Source organism: Corythoichthys intestinalis, chromosome 10 (genome assembly GCF_030265065.1).
Source record: "Corythoichthys intestinalis isolate RoL2023-P3 chromosome 10, ASM3026506v1, whole genome shotgun sequence".
Taxonomy (NCBI): domain Eukaryota; kingdom Metazoa; phylum Chordata; class Actinopteri; order Syngnathiformes; family Syngnathidae; genus Corythoichthys; species Corythoichthys intestinalis.
The window spans coordinates 30,091,014-30,113,074 of NC_080404.1; the positions used below are offsets into that span (position 1 = coordinate 30,091,014).

A 22,061-nucleotide genomic window follows, 5' to 3' on the forward strand; every position below is an offset into this window, starting at 1 on the left:
ATGGAGCAGAGAGAAAACCGATAATTCTCAGGCTTATCCTCAAACCATTTTTTAAAATTTTTTTAATGACTTGTCAAATCCTACCCTTCCTAAAAAGCCGTGTTCAAGGCAAGCTAGGTGCTAATAACGCACAGCTGCTTGATGTGTGATGGCGCGGTGTGGATTCTGTTAAGCTTGTTCGGACAGAATATTAATTAAAGATGAATGAAAACTAAATACTATTGAATATGTCATTATTAACATTTTAAAAATTTAAGTGATGGGTAAAAATAGATTATGACCGGATTTTTATGACCCTGTCAGTCAAAATGACACAACGAAAAAGTCTAGCGCAACCTCTGCTGGGAACGTTCGTTCATTTGAAACTAGAGCATTCACAGTCATTTTGTCAGATTTTCAGGGCATTTATAGGTCACTTGCTGTTCATTTTAGGGCATTTCCAGTTCATTTCCTGTTGAGTTTGAGTCACTGTCTATTCATTTGGGTGATTCCCAGGTCACTTCTTGTTCTGTAACACAAAATGAACAGGAAGTGACCCATAAAATACCCCCAAATTAACAGGAAGTAACTGAAAATCAACAGGTAAATGACCTTAAATGGCCCAAAATGACCTCATTGCCTGGCATTGGCTGCTACTGATGGCCATAGAGTAGACGTTCAATCCGTTTGAAGTGGGAGCCTCCCAGTTCAAATGGATTGGACGTCTACTAGTGATGAACTCATTCCAATTCACAGCAGAAGCTTCTTTTTCTGTTTATTAGTTGTTTTCTGGGCCGGATGTATGGGGGGCCGGGGTGGGTACGGCCCACCCAGATGTGAGTCGTGCCCACCCAATCAAAATGTCTGGAATATCTATTGTAGCGTCGCACTGGATATAGAAAACACACGGAGAGTTGGTATCACCTACTTTTTTTATTGCAGGATTAACGGTTATTGTTGGCCGCAACCACGCCAAACAAGCAATTACCAAAACAAGCTGTTTTTTCAACCTCGTTTGTTATCCGCGCGCTTCCTCTCTCTCCTCCAGACACATTCTCGCAGTCGGACATCCGGGCATTAATGACGTCACCAGCCACAACAAAACGTCGCCATATTGAAATGGGGGCAAAACACGAGTCACAAGCAGTTGCTCTGTCGTGCATTGTAGTACAAACGTGTTGAACTTTTGTCTTATTTGCGGTCTTTTTTTCCGTCGGAATGACTAAAAGTTGCCGTGTTGCGGGTTGTAACACAAGGAAGAGTTCGGAGCCGCATTTGAAGTTTGTCATCAGGGCTGGTCCAGGCCATTTGGGGGCCCTAAGCAAAATAATGGCAAGGGGCCCATATTTTTGGCCCACCATTTCGTCAGTGTAATGTGAATCCAAACATGCAATCCAACCCATACGTCCATATTTTGTATATTAATCAGATTTTTCGTTTCTCTGCTCCAGAAGGATAAATTCTCTTCGACGTATTCGGGCATCTATTTTCCAAGCAATTTTGAGCACCAATCATCGCAAAGCAGGTTCAACGTCACTCCCCAGGTTGCCAGAATTGTAATGACAAGAAAATGGATTTTTGCATAGATAAACGGCAATGCACGCCACATTATTCACGTTGCTCTATTAACAACGTATAAAATGAGGTTGCCAGATTGGGGGCCACCTAGTGGTCAGGGGCCCTAAGCAGCTGTATAGTCTGCGTATAGGCTGGGCCGGCCTTGTTCGTCATTCTCCCTCGTGAGAAGAAAAGGACAAGCAAATGGCTGAAAGTAATCAATCGAGGAACAGTAAAAGACGGCAGTTCCGTGGACCTCTCGCCAGTGGGAACCTAAATCCAGGCACATTTACAATTGCAGCCGACATTTTATTACTGGTGAGTAAACTTTCATCGATTTTATTTTATTTTTTTTTCTTTGCCCCAATTAGCTGCTCGGATTTAATAGACTAGACAGTGGTTATTATTACCGTAACCGACAAGTCGCAAGGCGTTATTTTTCTTTTGCCGTGAACTGCTCTGATAAACTACTGGCCTGGTGGGAATTGGTTATTTTGCCGTGACGTGTTCACGGCTAAATAACGCTTGGAGGCGAATTACCGGTTACGGCAGAAATAATCACTCTGTATATACAACCAGTTTTCTTAGTTCCACACAGTAGATATTCCACGTAATTGAAAAAGTTCATCTTACTAGGTGACTTTATGAGGTAGATGTAGATGTTTCCGAATTCCACTGCAGGCAATTCCTTTGGATTGTTTATCCAGCTATCAGCTGCGACTTTGTATGTGCAGATTTGCAGGCCACGCTAATTTTAAGTTGCATTGCCTCCTCGCGTCTGTCGGCAGTGACTCGTGATAATAATAAGTCATGTTTAAGACGTTTTTATGAAAAAAAAGACGCAAAACACAGCTGAAATATATGAATTTCAGACGTTTGTCTACGGATGTTTACCTGTGCGTGCCCCCATCTCAAAATGGCAACACGTTGCTATGCGAGATGACGTCATCGTGACATCATGCCGACTGCGAGAATAAGTAGATAGATGAATGAAGGAAAAAAACAAAACAACAACAAAAAACAAATAAACCCCCCAAAAATCAATGCAGCCTCAACGGGACACAAGCTTGTGTCCTACTTGCACCGGTCCCAGGCCCAGAGAAATGCAGAGGGTTAAAAAAAAAAGGCTGCTTCGGGGGTGCCCCCTCAAGATTTCTTAGTGCCCACTCTGGTGGGTAAACCTAGATCCGGGCCTGGTTGTTTTTAGAATATCCTAGAATGATTTCCTGACCAATGTATCAATAATCGTTGTATCGTCAGATCATCGTTATTGTGAGCAAACCGTATCGTATCGTGAGGTACCAAGAGGTTCCCACTCGTAGTTAAATGCAAAATTAACATTGTCGTCTTAGGTGACTTATTAATCAATTATTCAATTCAGTAATTAAGTGGATTGATTTAATCATAATCGGTAAAAACAGCTAAATTTGCTACACATCTTGTGGAAAGAAGAAAATGTTAAAGGAGTACTGCAAATAAAATAGAATAAATGCTGACTAAAGGAAAATTAAGACGAAGGGGGGGACTACTATAAAGGTAACACTTAAACATTTCAATGTTTCCTTTATTCTTTTTGGAGCAGTATATACTGAAAACAATTTAGTATATATATATATATATATATATATATATATATATATATATATATAATTTACAGAAAAATATGGCATATTTTAGAGATGGTTTGAATTGCGATTAATTGCGATTAATTACGATTAATTAATTTTTAAGCTGTAATTAACTCGATTAAACATTTTAATCGTTTGACAGCCCTAATATATATATATATATATTTTTTTTTTTTTTTCCTTTTAAAAAGACTGCAAATAGAAAAAGAAACCTACCCTGAAAATGACAAATTCGGAATATAGAAAACAATATACACAAAAAGCAAAAACTTAAAATGCAAAGTTCTATTCATGTAAAATTAATAAATGTGGGGATTTTTTTTTTTTTTTTTTTTTTTAAAGAAAGAAACGACAAGAAAGAAAATGAGCAGTTGTCTTCAGTGACAAAACAAAGAGGGGAACAAAAATGAGATGAATAATTCCATGTGAACTATACTCAAACTGTGCGAACCAATCTTGGTCACAGCACCATGATGGATTATTCTCTTCTATTTGCTGAAGCCCATTTCTTTCAATCCATCCATTCTTTGAATACTGCTTAGCCTCACTTCTTTTGGAAAATAAACTATCCCCCTCTAGTGGTTGAAAGATCAAGTACGCTTGTATCCTCCAAGTCACTGCATGCTGGGCGACTGAGAATCCCCACAGACGAGCAACAATTACAGACAGAGGGCCGACTTTAATAGTACAAGTAAGTAAAAGTGTCTTTAAATATGGTATAAAAATAAATGCAGGGAGGGAAAAAAAACGTTACGTTGTACAATACGGCAGACAGTATCCTCTTCGAGGTTTGGATGTGACTTACAGGTGCAATGGAAACCAATTAAGTGCCGATTATTGTAGTGCAACAAAATAATGCAAAACTAAATAAATTCACACTAAACAATCATAGTAATATTGGTGTATGTATGTATATATATTTTTTATATTCATTCTGAACAACACTTTCCCATAATGTGACAAAGGTTCTCTGATGTCATCATGTAAAGCAATGACGCTAAATTTATCATTTGAAGCTTATTTATTTTCTGTGTGTAAGTTTTATTAACTTCTTCCTCTTTTTTCTTTTTCTCTCTTTCTGACATCATTTGTTTGCCGGAAGAGATCCAGCAGTGTGGATGAGAAGCTCAGGAACAGAACTGGATTTGGCTTTTTTCGCATCCCTCACAAGTCCAGCCAGGTTACCTCTTTATTTTTATTTTTTTTATTTTTTATTTTTTTCAAAGTAATCCTATAATGTCCGTTACTATAAGAAGAGGAGAAGGAGCATCCTTGTCTCCGTGGACGTGCAACGGCTGGTGGATGAGAGACAGACAGATTGGGCCCGGCTCCCTATTCACCCATCTGGGCCGATAGACAATGGTGATGGCGAGATGTCATGGCTGCTCTCCATGTCCCAGAGAGAGAGAGGAAGAAATGGCATTGATTTATTTTCGTTGTTGTTTTTAAGCATGATGGCACACGACTGTCCGCCACTTGAATCCTGATGATCCTTTCCTATAGTGGAAAGAAATGCAAAGATATGGGAAGGAATAATTAATGCACTGTTTGGAAAGGCGTTATAGAAATTGTTATTAAAGCGCAATGTTAGTTGTCTCTACAGGAAGGAATAATTAATGCACTGTTTGGAAAGGTGTTATAGAAATTGTTATTAAATCACAATGTTAATTATCTCTACAAAATGCTACTGATTTGACAATTATATACTTTTTAAGTATAAAATATCTGCCTACTCTGTTGCTCTTTTTTTTTATGGTTGTCATGTATCTTTGGGGGTGTTACACCGGCACCATTTTATAAGATTAAGTGCATGAGCTGTGTCAAAAATTCATAAAAACGTATTTATTATTTAGCAATATCGAGTGGTAAAGCGCAAGTACAGTAACATAGGCTCAGGGGTCGCGTTAACCAAATATTTTCCGTCGTTGACCGATTTTTTAAAACGGTGACGGAAAAAACTGAAGTCCACCTGTCATTTTGACAGGTTGCAATTCACACCCCAGACCACAGGGTGGCGAGTGAGCATATTAATTAGCTATTGTCTCTCTTGATGCATGGCGTCATTGGCCTTACTCGGAAAAATGTCAAGGCAACTGAGTGTCCGAAGTTTCTTCAAAAAGCCCCAAAACGACGATGGTGTTGATAAAAGAGGTGAAAAAACAAGGACTGCACAAGCGGGCACGCAATTCAAGTCCATGAGCACCAGGAGGAAGGTGTAAGACTCCGTTCAGGCCACAGCAGGTGAACTGTTAATTTCATTGTTCCATACGTAGCCTAGCTACTGGGGCCACAGTCAGCTGTTTTTGTCACTGCGGAGAAAAAGTTACATATTCATCTGCTTGATGTGTGATGGCACGGTGTGGATTCTCTGTTAAGCTTGTTCGGACAGAATATTAATTTAAAATGAATGAAAACTATGAATGAATACTATTGAATATGTTGAAGCGGTATGCAATGTTAAGAGTCTTGTTAGCTCGAATTGCTATGTCCAGCCGCTGTCGTTCTGCTGCTCTCTGTGAACTCTATTCAAGCCGGAACGCACGCGGCTCTTAAGTGTCTCTGTCACGTGACTGTGTCGTAGCTGCTAACGCGCTCGGCCAAATGGACACACAAGTACGAAAGGTGAATTATGCCAAACAAAGGGTCACCACAATGTCATTATCATCATTTTAAAAATTTAAGTGACGGGTAAAAATAGATGATGACCAGATTTTTATGACCCTGTCAGTCAAAATGACAGACAACGAAAAAGTCTAGCGCAACCTCTGCATAGGCTTAATAATTATATTGACGGGTCAATCCCTCTGACATTGCGCCACACAGTCAAATTGGGGGCCTACCCACACCCAACATCAAGAGGAGTTATTCTCAAACACGCATGCAGCGATCGAACGCTGGATTTAGGTTGAAAAAGTACGAAAGGTGTACCGCATACAAACAGGAAGGATTGTCTCAGGAGTGATTTGTTTGAGGATTCAAGGTAATTACTATATTTTTTGTACCATGCATGCATTTTGAAACGAGAAATTAGCCGCTACAGCATTGGCGTTATAATTTGCAATATTTACGTAAAATAAATGCTAACTGCCTGGTTTTTTTTTGGCTTTTAACCAAGAATTGAGACTGTTTTACATCCATATCTATAAAGAATTCAGGAATTTAAGCATCTATTCACAAAAATTATCAACGTAAAAAGCTCTTTGTGGTGATAAGACGGTGCCACAGTGGCTTAAAGACTAGCAGCACATTCGACATGTTTACGTAAAATAAATGCTAACTGCCCGTTTTTTTTGGCTTTTAACCAAGAATCGAGGCTGTTTAACATTCATATCTATAAAGAATTCAGGAATTTAAGCATTTTGTCACAAGAATTTTCAACGTAAAAAGCTGTTTGTGGTGATGAGGTGGCGCCACTGTGGCTTAAAAGACTAGCAGCACATTTGACATATTTACGTAAAATAAATGCTTTTTTTTTTTTTTTTTTTTTTTTTTTTGCTTTTAACCAAGAATCGAGACTGTTTTACATCCATATCTATAAAGAATTCAGGGATTTAAGCATTTATTCACAAGAATTTTCAAAGTAAAAAGCTCTTTGTGGTGATAAGTGGCTTCAAGACTAGCAGCACATTTGACATATTTACGTAAAATAAATGCTAACTGTCCGTTTTTTTTTGTTTTTTGTTTTGTTTTGTTTGTTTTTTCTGCTTTAACCAAGAATTGAGACTGTTTTACATCCATATCTATAAAGAATTCAGGGATTTAAGCATTTATTCACAAGAATTTTCAATGTAAAAAGCTCTTTGTGGTGATAAGGCAGCACCACAGTGGCTTAAAGACTAGCAGCACATTGGACATATTTACGTCAAATAAATGCTAACTGCCCATTTTTTTCTGCTTTTAACCAAGAATCGAGACTGTTTCACGTCCATATCCATAAAAGAATTCAGGGATTTACGCATTTATTCACAAGAATTTTCAACGTTAAAAGCTCTCTGTGTTTCCACTTGATCAGCTTTGAGGGAGATAGGCCCCCTATGAATCAGCCCCGCGCCCCGTCGATATATTATGAAGTCTATGACAGAAATACATTAAGTATTGATAATTTACCACCTCACTGCAATGTGACTATTATGATCTTGTTCTTGTGTTTGACCACATTCATTCATCTTCCATTCCACTTATCCTCACAAGGGTCGTAGGGGTGCTGGTGCCAACTATGAGTATTAGGCGGGGTGCACCCTGAATTGGTTGGCAGCCAATCGCAGGGCACAGTGAGAAAACCAACTATTCACACACACTTATACCTACGGACAATTTGAAGCAATCCGCCTACCATGTGGAACTGGGAGGAAATCTGAGTGCCTGGGTAAAAAACCCACGCAACATGGAGAGAACATGCAAACTCCACACAGGGAGACCAGAGCCCAAGTTGAACTCTTGATCTCAGAACTGTGAGGCAGACGTGCTAACCACTCTACCGCTGTGTCACCTGTGTTGACTTACACGATTATGAGAAGTAGTTTATGTAATGTGTTTTTGCTAGGGTTGTTCCGATCATGTTTTTTTGCTCCCGATCCGATCCCGATCGTTTTAGTTTGAGTATCTGCCGACTGTTAATGATTTCTTTTTTGATGATTTTTTGTTTATGATGATTTGATGATGATGATGACAATGACAATAAATTCATTCATTCATTCATTCATTCATCCCGATATTTCCCGATCCGATTGCTTTTTTTTTTTGCTCCCGATTCAATTCCAATCATTCCCGATAATTTTTCCCGATCATATACATTTTGGCAGTGCATTAAGAAAAAAATGAATACAACTCGGATGAATATATACATTCAACATACAATACATAACTACTGTATTTGTTTATTATGACACAAAATCCTCAAGGTGGCATTTACATTGTTAACATTCTTTCTGTGAGAGGGATCCACGGATAGAAAGACTTGTAATACTTAAAGGATAAATGTGACTTTGTATATTGTGATTAAATATTGCCATCTAGTGTACTTGTTGAGCTTTCAGTAAATGATACTGCAGCCATTTAACTTCTGCCCAAATGCATGATGGGAAGTGCAACCATGACTGTGCGTAGGGCTACCAATTGATATATCTTCTCTGCGTTGGGAAAGAACATAGGGTGTTAAGAAATGATCAACTACTACCTTTCTTCCCCACATTCCCACGTTATATTCAATTGCTGAGAGAGGTATTGTAAGGCTTCAGCCACATAAAAAATGGCTCCAAAGACTGTCAAAATTCTCTCTACTCATTATACGCTGCCTTTTAGCGCTATCTATGGGTATAACAGCGTCTTTATAGATTGAACGCGACAATGCGTGAGTGGGTCGTGTAGCGCATGCGTTAATTACTTAATGTGATTAATTTTAAAAAATTAATTACCGCCGTTAACGCAATAAATTTGATAGCCCTACTTTAAGCCAAAACTACTCTGGATGAGTGTAAGACATTTTGTCTGTAACGTTAAATACAATTAGAAAACGATTTAAATAAAAAATATATATATATATTAAAAAAAAGGCATGTCCGATATTTTTTTGCCAATTCCGATACTTTGAAAATGACGTGATCGGACCCGATCGACCGATCGATCGGGACATCTTTAGTTTTTGCCTTATCAAAACAATAAGGTTTTGACTCAAAATATTGTTGGACTTTTTTTTTTCCATTTAACTTTGTCTATAAGTGGCCTGTGATTGGCTGAAAACTAGTCCAAGCTGATCATGCCTTTCATCCAAAGTCAAGCAGGCATACACTACAGCTCACTAGCCCTATAGAAAATGTATGGACATACCTGGACATTGTGGATTAGCCCTTACCTGGAAAACAGCTTTCAGAAGAGGTTCTTGCTCTTCTGTCAGGGAAGAAAATGCAAAACACAAGTTAAGACAGCATACACATTGACAAGTATCACTTTTATTTTGCAAATCGACAAAAAATGTCTAATTGGTAGAATTTGTACTCATTTCAAAACCCAGTGGCAACATTCTCTTTGCCGGGATATAAGGTAGAATCTCAGACTAATTAGGAGCGCAGACTGATTAATCTTATGACAACAGCTTCACAATTCAATGCTATTCTTCATTGTGGTCTACAAGCCAGACGAGGAGGCCTGATAAAGCGCTCCGTCATCCCCACCTGAAAGAAAAGTCTATTAATGCTCGGCTTTTATGCTCCTGGTGCACCTCATTGGTATGACTGACGCGTGGTTGCCTCTTTTGTTTGCTTCGTCCTTTGCTTTGACCTGAGCTGTACACGTTTCAGCAACTCCTACTAGTTCACGGCTGTCCTTTGCGATTGTTATAGGTGACACAAATATAATTTTCTGCACACAGAGAGCTGTCTACATCATGCCACTCACACTGAACTCCCCATGAACCTCAGAGTTGTTTTTCCACGATACTGAGACAGGATCAGTTGGTTGAAAGGATTCCACAGAGAAAAGACGCCCTGCTTTGCTTTGTTCGGGAAGATAGAGAAAACCGTGACCAATAGGTACTTTTTCATTGCTGGCAACTGTTCGACAAGGCAAAATAAACTTCTCTGTTTACAGGGAGATGCATTTGCAATCTGCCAAAGCGCAAGCCAATAATATAGGTGGTGTGCCAACTAAAAGGCCATTTTATCAGAAGCAGGAACAGAGACTTCAGGAAAAGATCCAATGGGGGACAAGGGGAATGACTTATGGACCAATATTACCGTAATTTCCCGAATATAACGCACATTTTTTTCCCCCAAAATCAACTCGCAAAATCATGGTGCACATTTTAAACGGGTACATGGAGGATGGAGACAGAAATAAATAAATAAATATATTAGGGCTGTCAAACGATTAAAATTTTTAATCGAGTTAATTACAGCTTAAAAATTAATTAATCGTAATTAATCGCAATTAATCGCAATTCAAACCATCTATAAAATATGCCATATTTTTCTGTAAATTATATATAAATTCTGTAAAATAAATTGTTGGAATGGAAAGATAAGACACAAGATGGATATATATATACATTCAACATACGGTACATAAGGACTGTAGTGGGCATTTCACTCTACTGTCATTTAAATCTGTCTATGCTGTCCTCACTCTGAAGCGTCTACTTTTTCCAAAGCTAGACAGCTAGTGAACGACTCCTTAATAATAGGACTTCTTCCTTTTTCATCTGATTTATTAATAAAATGGCCTCAAACCATTGTCCTCTTTAGACCGTCGTAAAACTACAAAAAAAAAAAGTACACAAGCATTGCATTACAACGTTAGCTTAGCACGCTATACAGGTTCACTAAACATAAACAAAAAGCGTCTCATACAAAAAATATAACATTTCGCTTATTAACATAATATGTACATTCTTTACAACAACCATACTTACGGACAAATCTTGTCCAAGGATCATATAAGCACAACATTATCAGCCCGAGACGTCGTGCAGCCATAATGAACTGGCAAGAAAACAATAAACCATGTCGCAAAGCGACCACAAGAGTTCACTGTTGGACAGCACAAAAAGCCTTGCTGTAAAACTTACCAAAAGACAGAATACTTTCTGAGCGGGACGTGTGCGTTAATTGCGTCAAATATTTTAACGTGATTAATTAAAAAAATTAATTACCGCGCGTTAACGCGATAATTTTGACAGCCCTAATATATATACATATACATATATATTATATAAACCGATTTTTTTTCATGACACGGCCACATTGTGTTGAAGAAACATATGCGGCGTTCTGTTGCCGACCATTACGGTACGTGCCCTCACCATTTTGTTTCGGTAATACTTCACTTTGATCGGCCGAATTATTTCGTCTGTGTTAAATTCTGCTTTTTTCACTCTTCATAAAGCACAGAATTAAGTTTCTTGAACTCATTTGAGTCAACGTTTATTGCAGCTCCGCAACTCGGACCATAACAAACGTAAGCACAGTATCTGTCCCACGGGAAACTCAAACCCAAATAACAATAGTTCCTATTGTTACTGTCTTGTCGACAGCGATGAGCTCTCACAGATTTCCGACTTACGTTCTCACTTCCATTTTACCATATCAATGCATGGAAGAAACCTTTATTCATCATGTTAAAACGAGCAAGTTATACAGCAGCCTTTAAAAGAAAAGTCACATCTGTTTTGTTTTCTCCTAGATTCTGGTAAGTTGGAGAAGATGTCAAATCATATTATTACCGTAAATATTGTTAGTTTATCGTAATGTTTTGAACTACCAATGTGCTATGCTTGTGCTGTGTTTCACCAGTCAGTAAAATGACATTTCTGTATCTGTACACGAGCTCTGTTTTCTTGTATTCTTCTATTTATTGGTGCTAGAATTAGGGTGCGCGTTATAAATGGGTACAATAATTTTCCCTAGATTTTACAAGTAAATTTGGGGTGCGCATTATACACGGGTGCGCCTTATATTCGGGAAATTAGGGAAATTTAAAAATTTTGTCTTGTTATATTTCATTCTTGTGTATTGTTTTATTTTATTTACTCTCTCCAACATGTTATTCAATTTAATAGGTTTTCCCCCTTGCTTTTATTTTGCCTTGTTCTGCTGTTCTTGGCATCCAAGGCAGCAATGTGAATGTCTTACCTGTTTGAATGAAGGTAAGAATGCACATGTCAGCAAGCCATTTCGGTTCATTTTCTAGACTGGCCATAGTCAAGTGAAGTGAGTAAGTTTTGTTGTTGTGCTTGGTAATGTGTCTATTTTATTTTTGAATCATTCATTTTTTTCATGCAAAACAGTCTGAAAAACAGACCAGAACATTTCATTTTTTAAATGCAAAAAATAATCAAATATACAGTGCCTTGCAAAAGTATTCGGCCCCCTTGAACCTTGCAACCTTTCGCCACATTTCAGGCTTCAAACATAAAGATATAAAATTTTAATTTTTTTGTCAAGAACCAACAACAAGTGGGACACAATTGTGAAGTGGAACAAAATTTATTGGATAATTTAAACTTTTTTTAACAAATAAAAAACTGAAAAGTGGGGCGTGCAATATTATTCGGCCCCCTTGCGTTAATACTTTGTAGCGCCACCTTTTGCTCCAATTACAGCTGCAAGTCACTTGGGGTATGTTTCTATCAGTTTTGCACATCGAGAGACTGACATTCTTGCCCATTCTTCCTTGCAAAACAGCTCGAGCTCAGTGAGGTTGGATGGAGAGTGATTGTGAACAGCAGATAGATTTGGCTTTATGTTTTGGATCATTGTCCTGTTGGAAGATAAATCTCCGTCCCAGTCTCAGGTCTTGTACAGATACCAACAGGTTTTCTTCCAGAATTTTCCTGTATTTGGCTGCATCCATCTTCCCGTCAATTTTAACCATCTTCCCTGTCCCTGCTGAAGAAAAGCAGGCCCAAACCATGATGCTGCCACCACCATGTTTGACAGTGGGGATGGTGTGTTCAGGGTGATGAGCTGTGTTGCTTTTACGCCAAACATATCGTTTTGCATTGTGGCCAAAAAGTTCAATTTTGGTTTCATCTGACCAGAGCACCTTCTTCCACATGTTTGGTGTGTCTCCCAGGTGGCTTGTGGCAAACTTTAAACGAGACTTTTTATGGATATCTTTGAGAAATGGCTTTCTTCTTGCCACTCTTCCATAAAGGCCAGATTTGTGCAGTGTACGACTGATTGTTGTCCTATGGACAGACTCTCCCACCTCAGCTGTAGATCTCTGCAGTTCATCCAGAGTGATCATGGGCCTCTTGGCTGCATCTCTGATCAGTTTTCTCCTTGTTTGAGAAGAAAGTTTGGAAGGACGGCCGGGTCTTGGTAGATTTGCAGTGGTCTGATGCTCCTTCCATTTCAATATGATGGCTTGCACAGTGCTCCTTGAGATGTTTAAAGCTTGGGAAATCTTTTTGTATCCAAATCCGGCTTTAAACTTCTCCACAACAGTATCTCGGACCTGCCTGGTGTGTTCCTTGGTTTTCATAATGCTCTCTGCACTTTAAACAGAACCCTGAGACTATCACAGAGCAGGTGCATTTATACGGAGACTTGATTACACACAGGTGGATTCTATTTATCATCATCGGTCATATAGGACAACACTGGATCATTCAGAGATCCTCACTGAACTTCTGGAGTGAGTTTGCTGCACTGAAAGTAAAGGGGCCGAATAATATTGCACGCCCCACTTTTCAGTTTTTTTATTTGTTAAAAAAGTTTAAATTATCCAATAAATGTTGTTCCACTTCACGATTGTGTCCCACTTGTTGTTGATTCTTGTCAAAAAAATTAAATTTCATATCTTTATGTTTGAAGCCTGAAATGTGGCGAAAGGTTGCAAGATTCAAGGGGGCCGAATACTTTTGCAAGGCACTGTAGCACTTGTGACGTTTGAGCTAGCACTAGAATTTAAATGGTCCCCAAATCAGTTGAAGGAAGTCATCAGGTCCGCCGCTATCAGACGGCAAAAAACTAGCGCCAACATAAACATTTCACTAAGCTTAAGAAGACCTTTGCTGTAATTTGCACGAGGTCAGTCCACTGTTGTTATGCAGCAGCCAAACTGTTGGCACCCACAAAAGTACATTGTCATTGCTAGGTAAATGTGGCTATGACATTAGATATTGAACATCAATACATGAGTGATATTAATATTTGCAAGTCTATTGCCTAATCTTAATGTGTGTTAGTTTCTATCTTACCAGACGTTTGTATGTAGATGTGTGTATGGCTACTTTTCCATTTTTGCACGCAAAAGTACGCATGTTTTCATATGTGGTACTGGTACAATATTCTACACTGACCTTGCAACCGTGCAAGTACAAGCGACAGCACCTCCACGTCCACACTGGCTCAGTATATAGAGGATTAGCGGGAGCGGGTTTAAAGTATGATCCAACACACTTTGAAAAAGCGTGACTGCATGTACCAGGAGAGCAGTTTTCAGTGTGTCCAGCAAAGATGAAGAATGAGAATGCAGCAAAACAGTGTGGTCCTGAGCATCTACTGAAACCTTCATGTTTGAGTGTGTCAATAGATGTATCATGAGAAATTAAATGAAAAGTAACTAGTGGATTTGATTAACTTGCAGACTCTGAACTCTGAACTCTGAAATGATTGTTTTTTATCAACTACACTGTAAATGCAAAGCCATAAGAAAAGCAATGAATTTTATTTGATAAACAAAATAGTGTAAAGAAAACCTTTCTGATAACAAGCACCTGATTATTTGGTTTACTTGTCAGTGCAGTGGGGGTGTTGGACAAGTGTAATCAGCGCTGCCTCTACAAGTGTAAGTTATTTGCGAGTGTTAGCGCCCCCCAAAAAACTCTACAATGTTTCACTTCCTCAAGTGGAAGCCATATATCTAATTGCAACACATCACTTTGTTAACAATTGCTTTTGGCTCATTTGTCTTTGGTTAGGACTCTTGGAAACTATTTGAATTATGAAAGAAATGCATATCTACCTTAAAACAATTTGTGTATTGATAAAAGGGAAATGGAAGAAAAATGTGGCTTTCAAATTTGGATATTTAGTTTACCGTATTTTTCAGCCTACAAGTCGCACCTAAGTATAAGTCAAACTAGCCATAAAATGCCCAACGAAGAGAAAAAAACCATATATATAAGTCGCACCGGAGTATAAGTCGCATTTTTGGGTGAAATTTACTTGATAAAATCCAACACATAGAACAGATATGTCATCTTGAAAGGCAATTTAATATAAAAATACAATAGAGAACAACATGCTGAATAAGTGTACAGTGTGCAGTGCATGAACAAAGAAATGTGAATATGTCCTCACCAGGACGCTACGGCTCGGTCCTGGCTATACAGCGAGCTAAACTCCCAAATGACGATGCTGGACGTCCATATTATTTGCTGAATCAATTTCATCCTCGATACCAAACAGGTTCGCATCAACGTAAATAAATAATAATTAGGTGCTATTACAGCAATGACACAAACGGTTAGCATGCGTTCGCTAGCATTAGCACATTGTTCAAACAACCACACAACTGGCTCTAAGTGTCCGATCGCGGGTGGAAAACACACAACAACAACAGAAAAGATGATACACACAGGCATTGCCTCTGTTGAGATATTTTACAAGCATAAACAATGAACGTAAGTTCGCAGTCGTCTCTCTCTCTGTCTCTGTCTCTCTCTCTCTCTCTCTCTCTCTCTCTCTCTCTCTCGCTCTCGCTCTCACCCACTCGCTCAGAGACGCTGTGTAGCTGTCAGTCTTCTTCTGGCGTGTGAGCGCTCTTCTTCGCGTAAACAAGTGTGAGTGCGCCCCCACGTGGGCGTGAAAGTGCCACAAACTAAAAGCATGCATTTCAATATAAAAAAGTCAATAATACAATTGAACACACATTGCCAAAGGCAGAACGCGAACATGGCCATACCATAGCTATTAAGAGTTATTCAGATAACTGTAGCATAAAGAACATGCTAACAAGTTTACTAAACCATCAGTGTCTACCAAACCATCAGTGTCTCTCCAAAACACCAAAATAACATGTGAAATGAGATCATAATGTGTTAATAATTTCACACATAAGTCGCTCCTGAGTATAAGTTGCACCCTCAGCCAAACTATGAAAAGAACTGCGACTCATAGTCCGAAAAATACGGTAAATTATATTTTAATTTAATAAAAGTTGACAAAACCCATTCCTAAATATAATTATTCTTATACCTTTTTCTTGGCCTGCAATAACTCCTGGTAGGCACTGGACCGAATGAAGCGGCTGTAGGAATCACTCTTCATCAGCTTGTAGATGTGTTCCTTGAACGCATGACAGTAATACATAAAAACATCAGATGCGGGTGTCACATGGTATTTAGGCTGAATAGCTTTGCAACCTAGCTGTGACTCATTTGTAAGCAGGAATGTAGACACAGAAGCAGATCTCTGGCAACGAGCGTAATATTAATCTTGACATTATGGAACTACACTACTGCAGAAAGACACTAGGGAGTCCCATACCTGTGCATCTTCAAAGGCATAGCGTCCCGGGTCTTTGACATTCTGGGTGGTTTTGTCATAGCTCTTGGAGTCCACATTAATAGCGCTGGGTGCGCCCGGAGCCAAAAACTCCTGCCAGATCTCCTGAACCCGAGTTGGGACTTCTCGGATGGGACGTTTTTTTAGTTCCTGGACCGCTAGCCAGAACCTTATAAATATATGACATTAGTAAATTAGATCATGCGTATAGGATCTGACCTCAATGCAACAAGAATGCTAGCTACTTAACAATAACACATATAGTACAAAGGGCTATGGATAACTCAAGAACGCAATTTTTTATTTTTTATTTTATTTTTTATAAAATTTGGTTTCAGAGAAAAAAATTGTATTCTTAACAAAACAAGCATTAACACTGAAAAAAAAATGCAATGAAAAAAATACAATGTAGATGTTTCAAACAGAATATTGCACAAAGTATAGTGTATCTGAATTTTTTGTTTCCACAGTGTTCAAATTTCCCCTTCATTTCTTACAGATTGTTGGGCTACTTATGGAACACTTGCATCTCAAATTATCTTTTCTTTTTGACAAAATGTAATTTATGTGTTCACACACCATATTGTGTACTTTCTGGTGTGCACACTTTGGACACAAGAGGCAGTATAACATATAGATTTACATGACGACAAAAACACGTCTCTATACCAGATGCAGTAATATTAGTTTTTGTATGTATGCCTTGAGTTGTTTTATATTTATTGTCTGTCTACATATGTTGTATGTTTGGTTTTTCAAATATATGCTGCCTAAAGGAGACAAAAAATGGAATCTGTTTTATGTGTTGAACCATATGTAATGACCAAACCCAGAAACTGGATATAATACCACAAAAAATGGCATAATGGCAGTGAATCCTGGCCTTTATGGTATTTTATATTATGTGCAGTTAGCATTACACTAGCAGACTTTTCTAAGATGTCTAAAATGTATACATATACACATGGTGGAAAACACTAAGGTGACTTGAAGTTCCGCTCTGAGACCTCTAATTTGGCTAAATTTCAGAATTGTCCTATATGCATGTGTGATACATCATTGGAAAGTTTAAAATCTTAATTTTCTGGGGGGAAGAAAAAAATTGAAAAGGAGGGCATATTTAATTTTTTTTAAACAAATTTTTTTAAACAGCAAAACCCTAACTGGATGCGAGAGCAGAATTAAAGATGCTACGATTTTAACGAGATATGATCACGTACTTACCTTGTTTTGATCCAAAAACTCCATGTAGCATTGATCACCGAGTGTCAAGATACAGCTGTGAATGGCCACAGCCGGATTTTGGGGGGATTTTATGGGTGAAACGTTGATATAACAAGGGTCGCGATGCAGAAATCGCAGACAACAAGGAGTGTTCGAGATTATCTTTTTCATATATTTACCCTTTTAAACGTTATTTTTCAATTTTTATTCGTTTGGATCGATTATTTATCATCTAACATATCGGGGAAAATGCGACAGTAACAACAACAAAAAAAAATACAATTAAGTGATAGTTATGAGGTAGATATCCGTGACTTATTTACAGACGCCAAATTTTTCATTGTGACGTAATTTGTTTAAAAGTTTAAAATATGCGAGTGAATAATTTTTTAAAGTCCATCCATCTATCGGTCGGGTCGCGGGGCAGCAGCTTTAGCAGGGAAGCCCAGATTTCCCTCTCCCCAGTCACTTCAACCAGCTCCTCCGGCGGGATCCCAAGGCGTTCCCAGGCCAGCCGAGAGACATAGTCTCTCCAGCGTGTCATGGGTCTTCCCCGGTGCCTCTCGCTGGTGGGACATGCCCGGAATACCTCTCCAGGGAGGCGTCCAAGAGGCATCCTAACCAGATGCCCGAGCCACCTCGGCTGGCTCCTCTCAACACGGAGGAGTAGCAGCTCGACGCCAAGTCCCTCCCAGGTGACCAAGCTTCTCACCCTATCTCTAAGGGAGAGCCCGGACACCCTCCGGAGGAAACTCATTTCGGCCGCTTGTATCCGAGATCTTGTCCTTTCGGTCACGACCCACAGCTCGTGACCATAGGTGAGGGTAGGAACGTAGATCGACTGGTAAATCGAGAGCTTTGCCTTTCGGCTCAGCTCTTCTGTGATCCTTTGTTTCCACCACATGGTGGCGCCTCTTTTTGTTGTATGTTCACTTTCTTCTTCAGTTGCTACCTACTTTTTGGGGAGTCAAGTGTGATGATGTGTGCGTGGTTCGTTGCACTCCCGAGTGACGTGTGTTTGAGCTGGATTTATTTATTTTTGTCTATTAAAAGTGCATATGTGGACGTCTGTTCCCTTTTTTACTTTTTATGTACTCATCCTGCCCTCCCACACGTTACAAAAAATATAATTACTTACCTTCTTTTTATGGCTAGGTTGAAACAAAAGCGGTTGTGCGACGTCTGTAAACAGAGGTTTCCAGGGTAAAACGGACCAATTAAAAATTGTTCGGAGGCTTTGTGCGCCATTTGTCTGCTATGGCAGCATATAGCCATGTTGTGCTATCAAACACAACAGTTCTTTCGGCTTAAAATAAAGCAGTTTATTTTAAAGAGGGGTGCAAGAGCAGAAATTGGTTTTTCAGTCTTGTCTGTGTTTTCCACCACATACAATGTGTAATTTTCTTTATTTGTTCAGTTTGTCAGGAAAACGGGGATGGGCAATAAACAGTTTGATTTTTTTAAATTTTTATCAATTTTTTTATTTTTTATTTTTTTCTGCCAAAACAATGCTTGTATCTCAACATGCGTCCCAATCTCAAAGCAAAAATGTAAAACTTGTGTAAGCAGGATGTTGTGTTGTGTGACGATCTGGAAATGCCAAGGACCCATTTGCAGAGATGGTTAAGGTTTTATTTAAAAAGCAAAAGTGTCAAAATAAAATTCACCCTAAAGGGGAAAAACGCGCTACAAGAAAAGAATTCGCGATTCGTAGTCTTCTCAGGAGTGAGGCTCCTCCATGTTTGTGCTGGAATCTTCTGGCAACAGGTGTGTGTTTGGCCTGTGCTTAAAATGACTCTAAAATGGGCCACAGGTGTTGCCAGATAGCCTCACCCCTGAGGAGACCGGTCCTCCTCGCACCCGTGCAGCCTGCAAGCAGGGAGAAGGGCATTAACATGGAAAGTATGGCAGGATTACGACACAGGATTTGTGTATAATTCTAATTATTTAATTAAAGGTGTTTTGGCTAATTTCAATTTATTTTATTTATATGGTTTATTGTTTATTATGTATTTATGTTTTACAAATGTGATAGTTTTCATTTATATTCAATATTTTATGTTTTATCATTTTAGTTCCTATGTAAATATTAGTTCCTACTTGTTTTGTAGTGGTAGGACGGTTTTATATTGAACACGTTCGAACTAGTGCGCACCATGCAGAGATTAAAAAGCAAAGTTGAAACTGTCCTTCCTTGTTGGTTATTTCAATAACACAGAAGCAATTGTCTGTTTCTGAATCGGCGCAAAAGTATTGTTTTGAGTAGAGAAAAAAAGTAATGAATGATAACAATAAACTGCAAGGTTTAGTGGTACATTCCCACAAAACGCTCTATAATAGGAGTCTCGTGTGTTGTATTTGAATGGATGTAAATGCAAACGCCTTGTGACACACCCATGCTTTATTCATAAGTGACTGTTTAAACGTGTGCATCTTTAAAACTTGTGCAGTATTCATGCTGCCATGAATAAAACAATTAGCGGAGGATTCTCTGCCACCTGCACATTACTGCTGTTGTGCCAATTAACATGAATACTGTGACTTCTATCTCACCTCATAGGGTTTCTTCCTGTGTCCACACTATTATATAACCGTTGATATATTTAGAAACCCATAATTTTGTATAGCGATATGTTTTTCAGACATTTCCTTCTTCAGTTTGGCAAAAAATGAGGGATTCCTTTGATATAATGCAGAGGTATGTACGCATTGTATCTGTAAATGTATGTGAGCACACTCATTATGTGAAGAGAAATGTGTGAATTAAATCCTCCACAGTCTCTTCCATGTGCCTGGGCATATTAATCATATTCTCCTACTCCCTCTGTGGGGAATCGTTCAGGAACTGAAGGCTTGTCCCCATGAAGGTTTAACATTTGTAGTAGGATGAGAGGCATTTAAAGCTCAGCGTGAGGGCACAGTGCATTTAGCTTAAGATGAAAGCATGAGCAGCAATCAGAGGCTTCTTTGATTACGTAGTGTTGCTTCCTGTGTGTGGGTGCTTGTTATTAGCTGTTGGCTTAATAAAATCTCATTGAGCATATAAAAAAATACCCCACCTGAGATTCTCCGAGCTGAACTCAGACTCGAGGAACTTGAGGAACTGTTCCCTCCCCACTGGGTCTTTGAAAACCTCGTCAATGCCGAAAGCCCACCTCTTTACCCTCTGCTGGCCAGGCTCCTTACTAGATTGAGAGATTAAACACAAATATGAACACATCGTGACGTGAACCCTTATCCATTTACCTTTTTTGTGTTGTTTTTTTTTTTGTTTGTTTTTTTTGTGGAAACTCGACAATGCACCTATTAGTGTTTTTTTGTCCTCATTCTACGACAGGGATGAGCAAACCAGTCTTCAAGGGCCACTGTGGGTCCAGGTCTTTGTTCCAACTGATCCAGCACAGACAGTTTAAAGAGTATGTAGCGGCAAAGGGGGTGTGAGACATCAATAGAACCGTTATGTGCCAAGGTAACAAATATTGATCAAGTTAACAAAAAAATCAATCACATTAATGAGCAATTATCGAAAATAGATCGAAAATGACGAACATTTCCGAAAGTGTTCTGGAAACAGCCGAATGGGGCGGAGACGTCACGACAAGTGATTGACAGTCGAGGCGGAGCCAGGTGCCATTGTTTTTTAACGACGAGAGAGTAGCGTTGGGGTTTGTTTGACCAAAACATCACAAAAATGGTTCAAAACTGCTGTGCTATGTGGTGTACAAATAGTTGTTTATCGGAATATAGTATCCATGAGTTCCTGAACGCGAAAAAAAAAAAGCTGGACTACACAGACAATGGGTAAAGTTCGTCCGTGCAAAGAGGGCTAATTTTCTATACACAGCCTCCGGCACGCTTTTCTGTGGTGAGCATTTTCCACCTGAAAGCTTCTCGAACTATGGACAAGAGAAATCGGGTTTTGCTAAAAGATTGCTGCTCAAAGGAGATGCGGTGCTGACCATACAGGTGCAGCCACCTAAATGTCCCGAGATATCAAGAAAGAGGACGATGACTGGTAAAGGAGGCTAAAGCTAAGCAAAGGAGGGGAGCAGCCGAGCTCGAAATGGCCAGAGTGAGTACTCTTTTATAATAAAAAAATGTCACGCATTGGATACAGGACTGGACACATGTATAAATTATCGTTCGTAAAATATATAGAACAAATCCTCTGATCCCATTCATATTTGTGTCTGTTGGCAGAGCGAAAAGCTATGAAGGCGCAATAAATGATAATTATTCTATGCATTCCTTTATTTTGCAGTCACGGTGTATCAGCTTCACAAAAAGAAATGCAAAACAAATCATTGGTGTTTCCCACACGATCTGCTGCCGATGTTTCATCAGTGTCATTGCTCCCCCCCATGACCATTTCATTACGCTGCATTGGCGTTCGTTTGGGCTCAAATTGGTAACCTAAAACACCGATTAAAGCTTCGTAACTCTCCTCGTCACCATTAGATGAACATTCGTTACGTCCTTCTACGTCGGATTCGTCGCTGAAACTAGAAACGAAATTGTCTGCCATCATCGCCGCCATTCAGTATTAAAGCACTGAGCCTTTTTCTTGTTGAAGAAACACCCCTCACTGTCAATTCTGAATTCTCTTTTATTGACAACGAGGGGTGTTTCTTCATGAGGGAACCTGGAATATGTGCAGGACGAACAC

General features: G+C 39.1%; 1 protein-coding gene across 1 annotated transcript in view; it reads right to left on the bottom strand.

Annotated features, from left to right (window-relative positions):
• Positions 1–3,217: 3,217 nt before the first annotated feature.
• Positions 3,218–22,061, bottom strand: part of rgs7a (regulator of G protein signaling 7a) — a 114,104-nt gene continuing 95,260 nt past the window's right edge. Inside the window, exons 14-18 of the mRNA XM_057847717.1 lie at positions 20,455–20,580; positions 16,154–16,340; positions 15,863–15,952; positions 9,016–9,050; positions 3,218–4,661 (exon numbers count right to left, since the gene is read on the bottom strand). Coding sequence (XP_057703700.1) covers positions 9,030–9,050; positions 15,863–15,952; positions 16,154–16,340; positions 20,455–20,580 — 424 coding nt within the window. The 3' untranslated portion in view covers positions 3,218–4,661; positions 9,016–9,029. The remainder of the gene's footprint in view (positions 4,662–9,015; positions 9,051–15,862; positions 15,953–16,153; positions 16,341–20,454; positions 20,581–22,061) is intronic.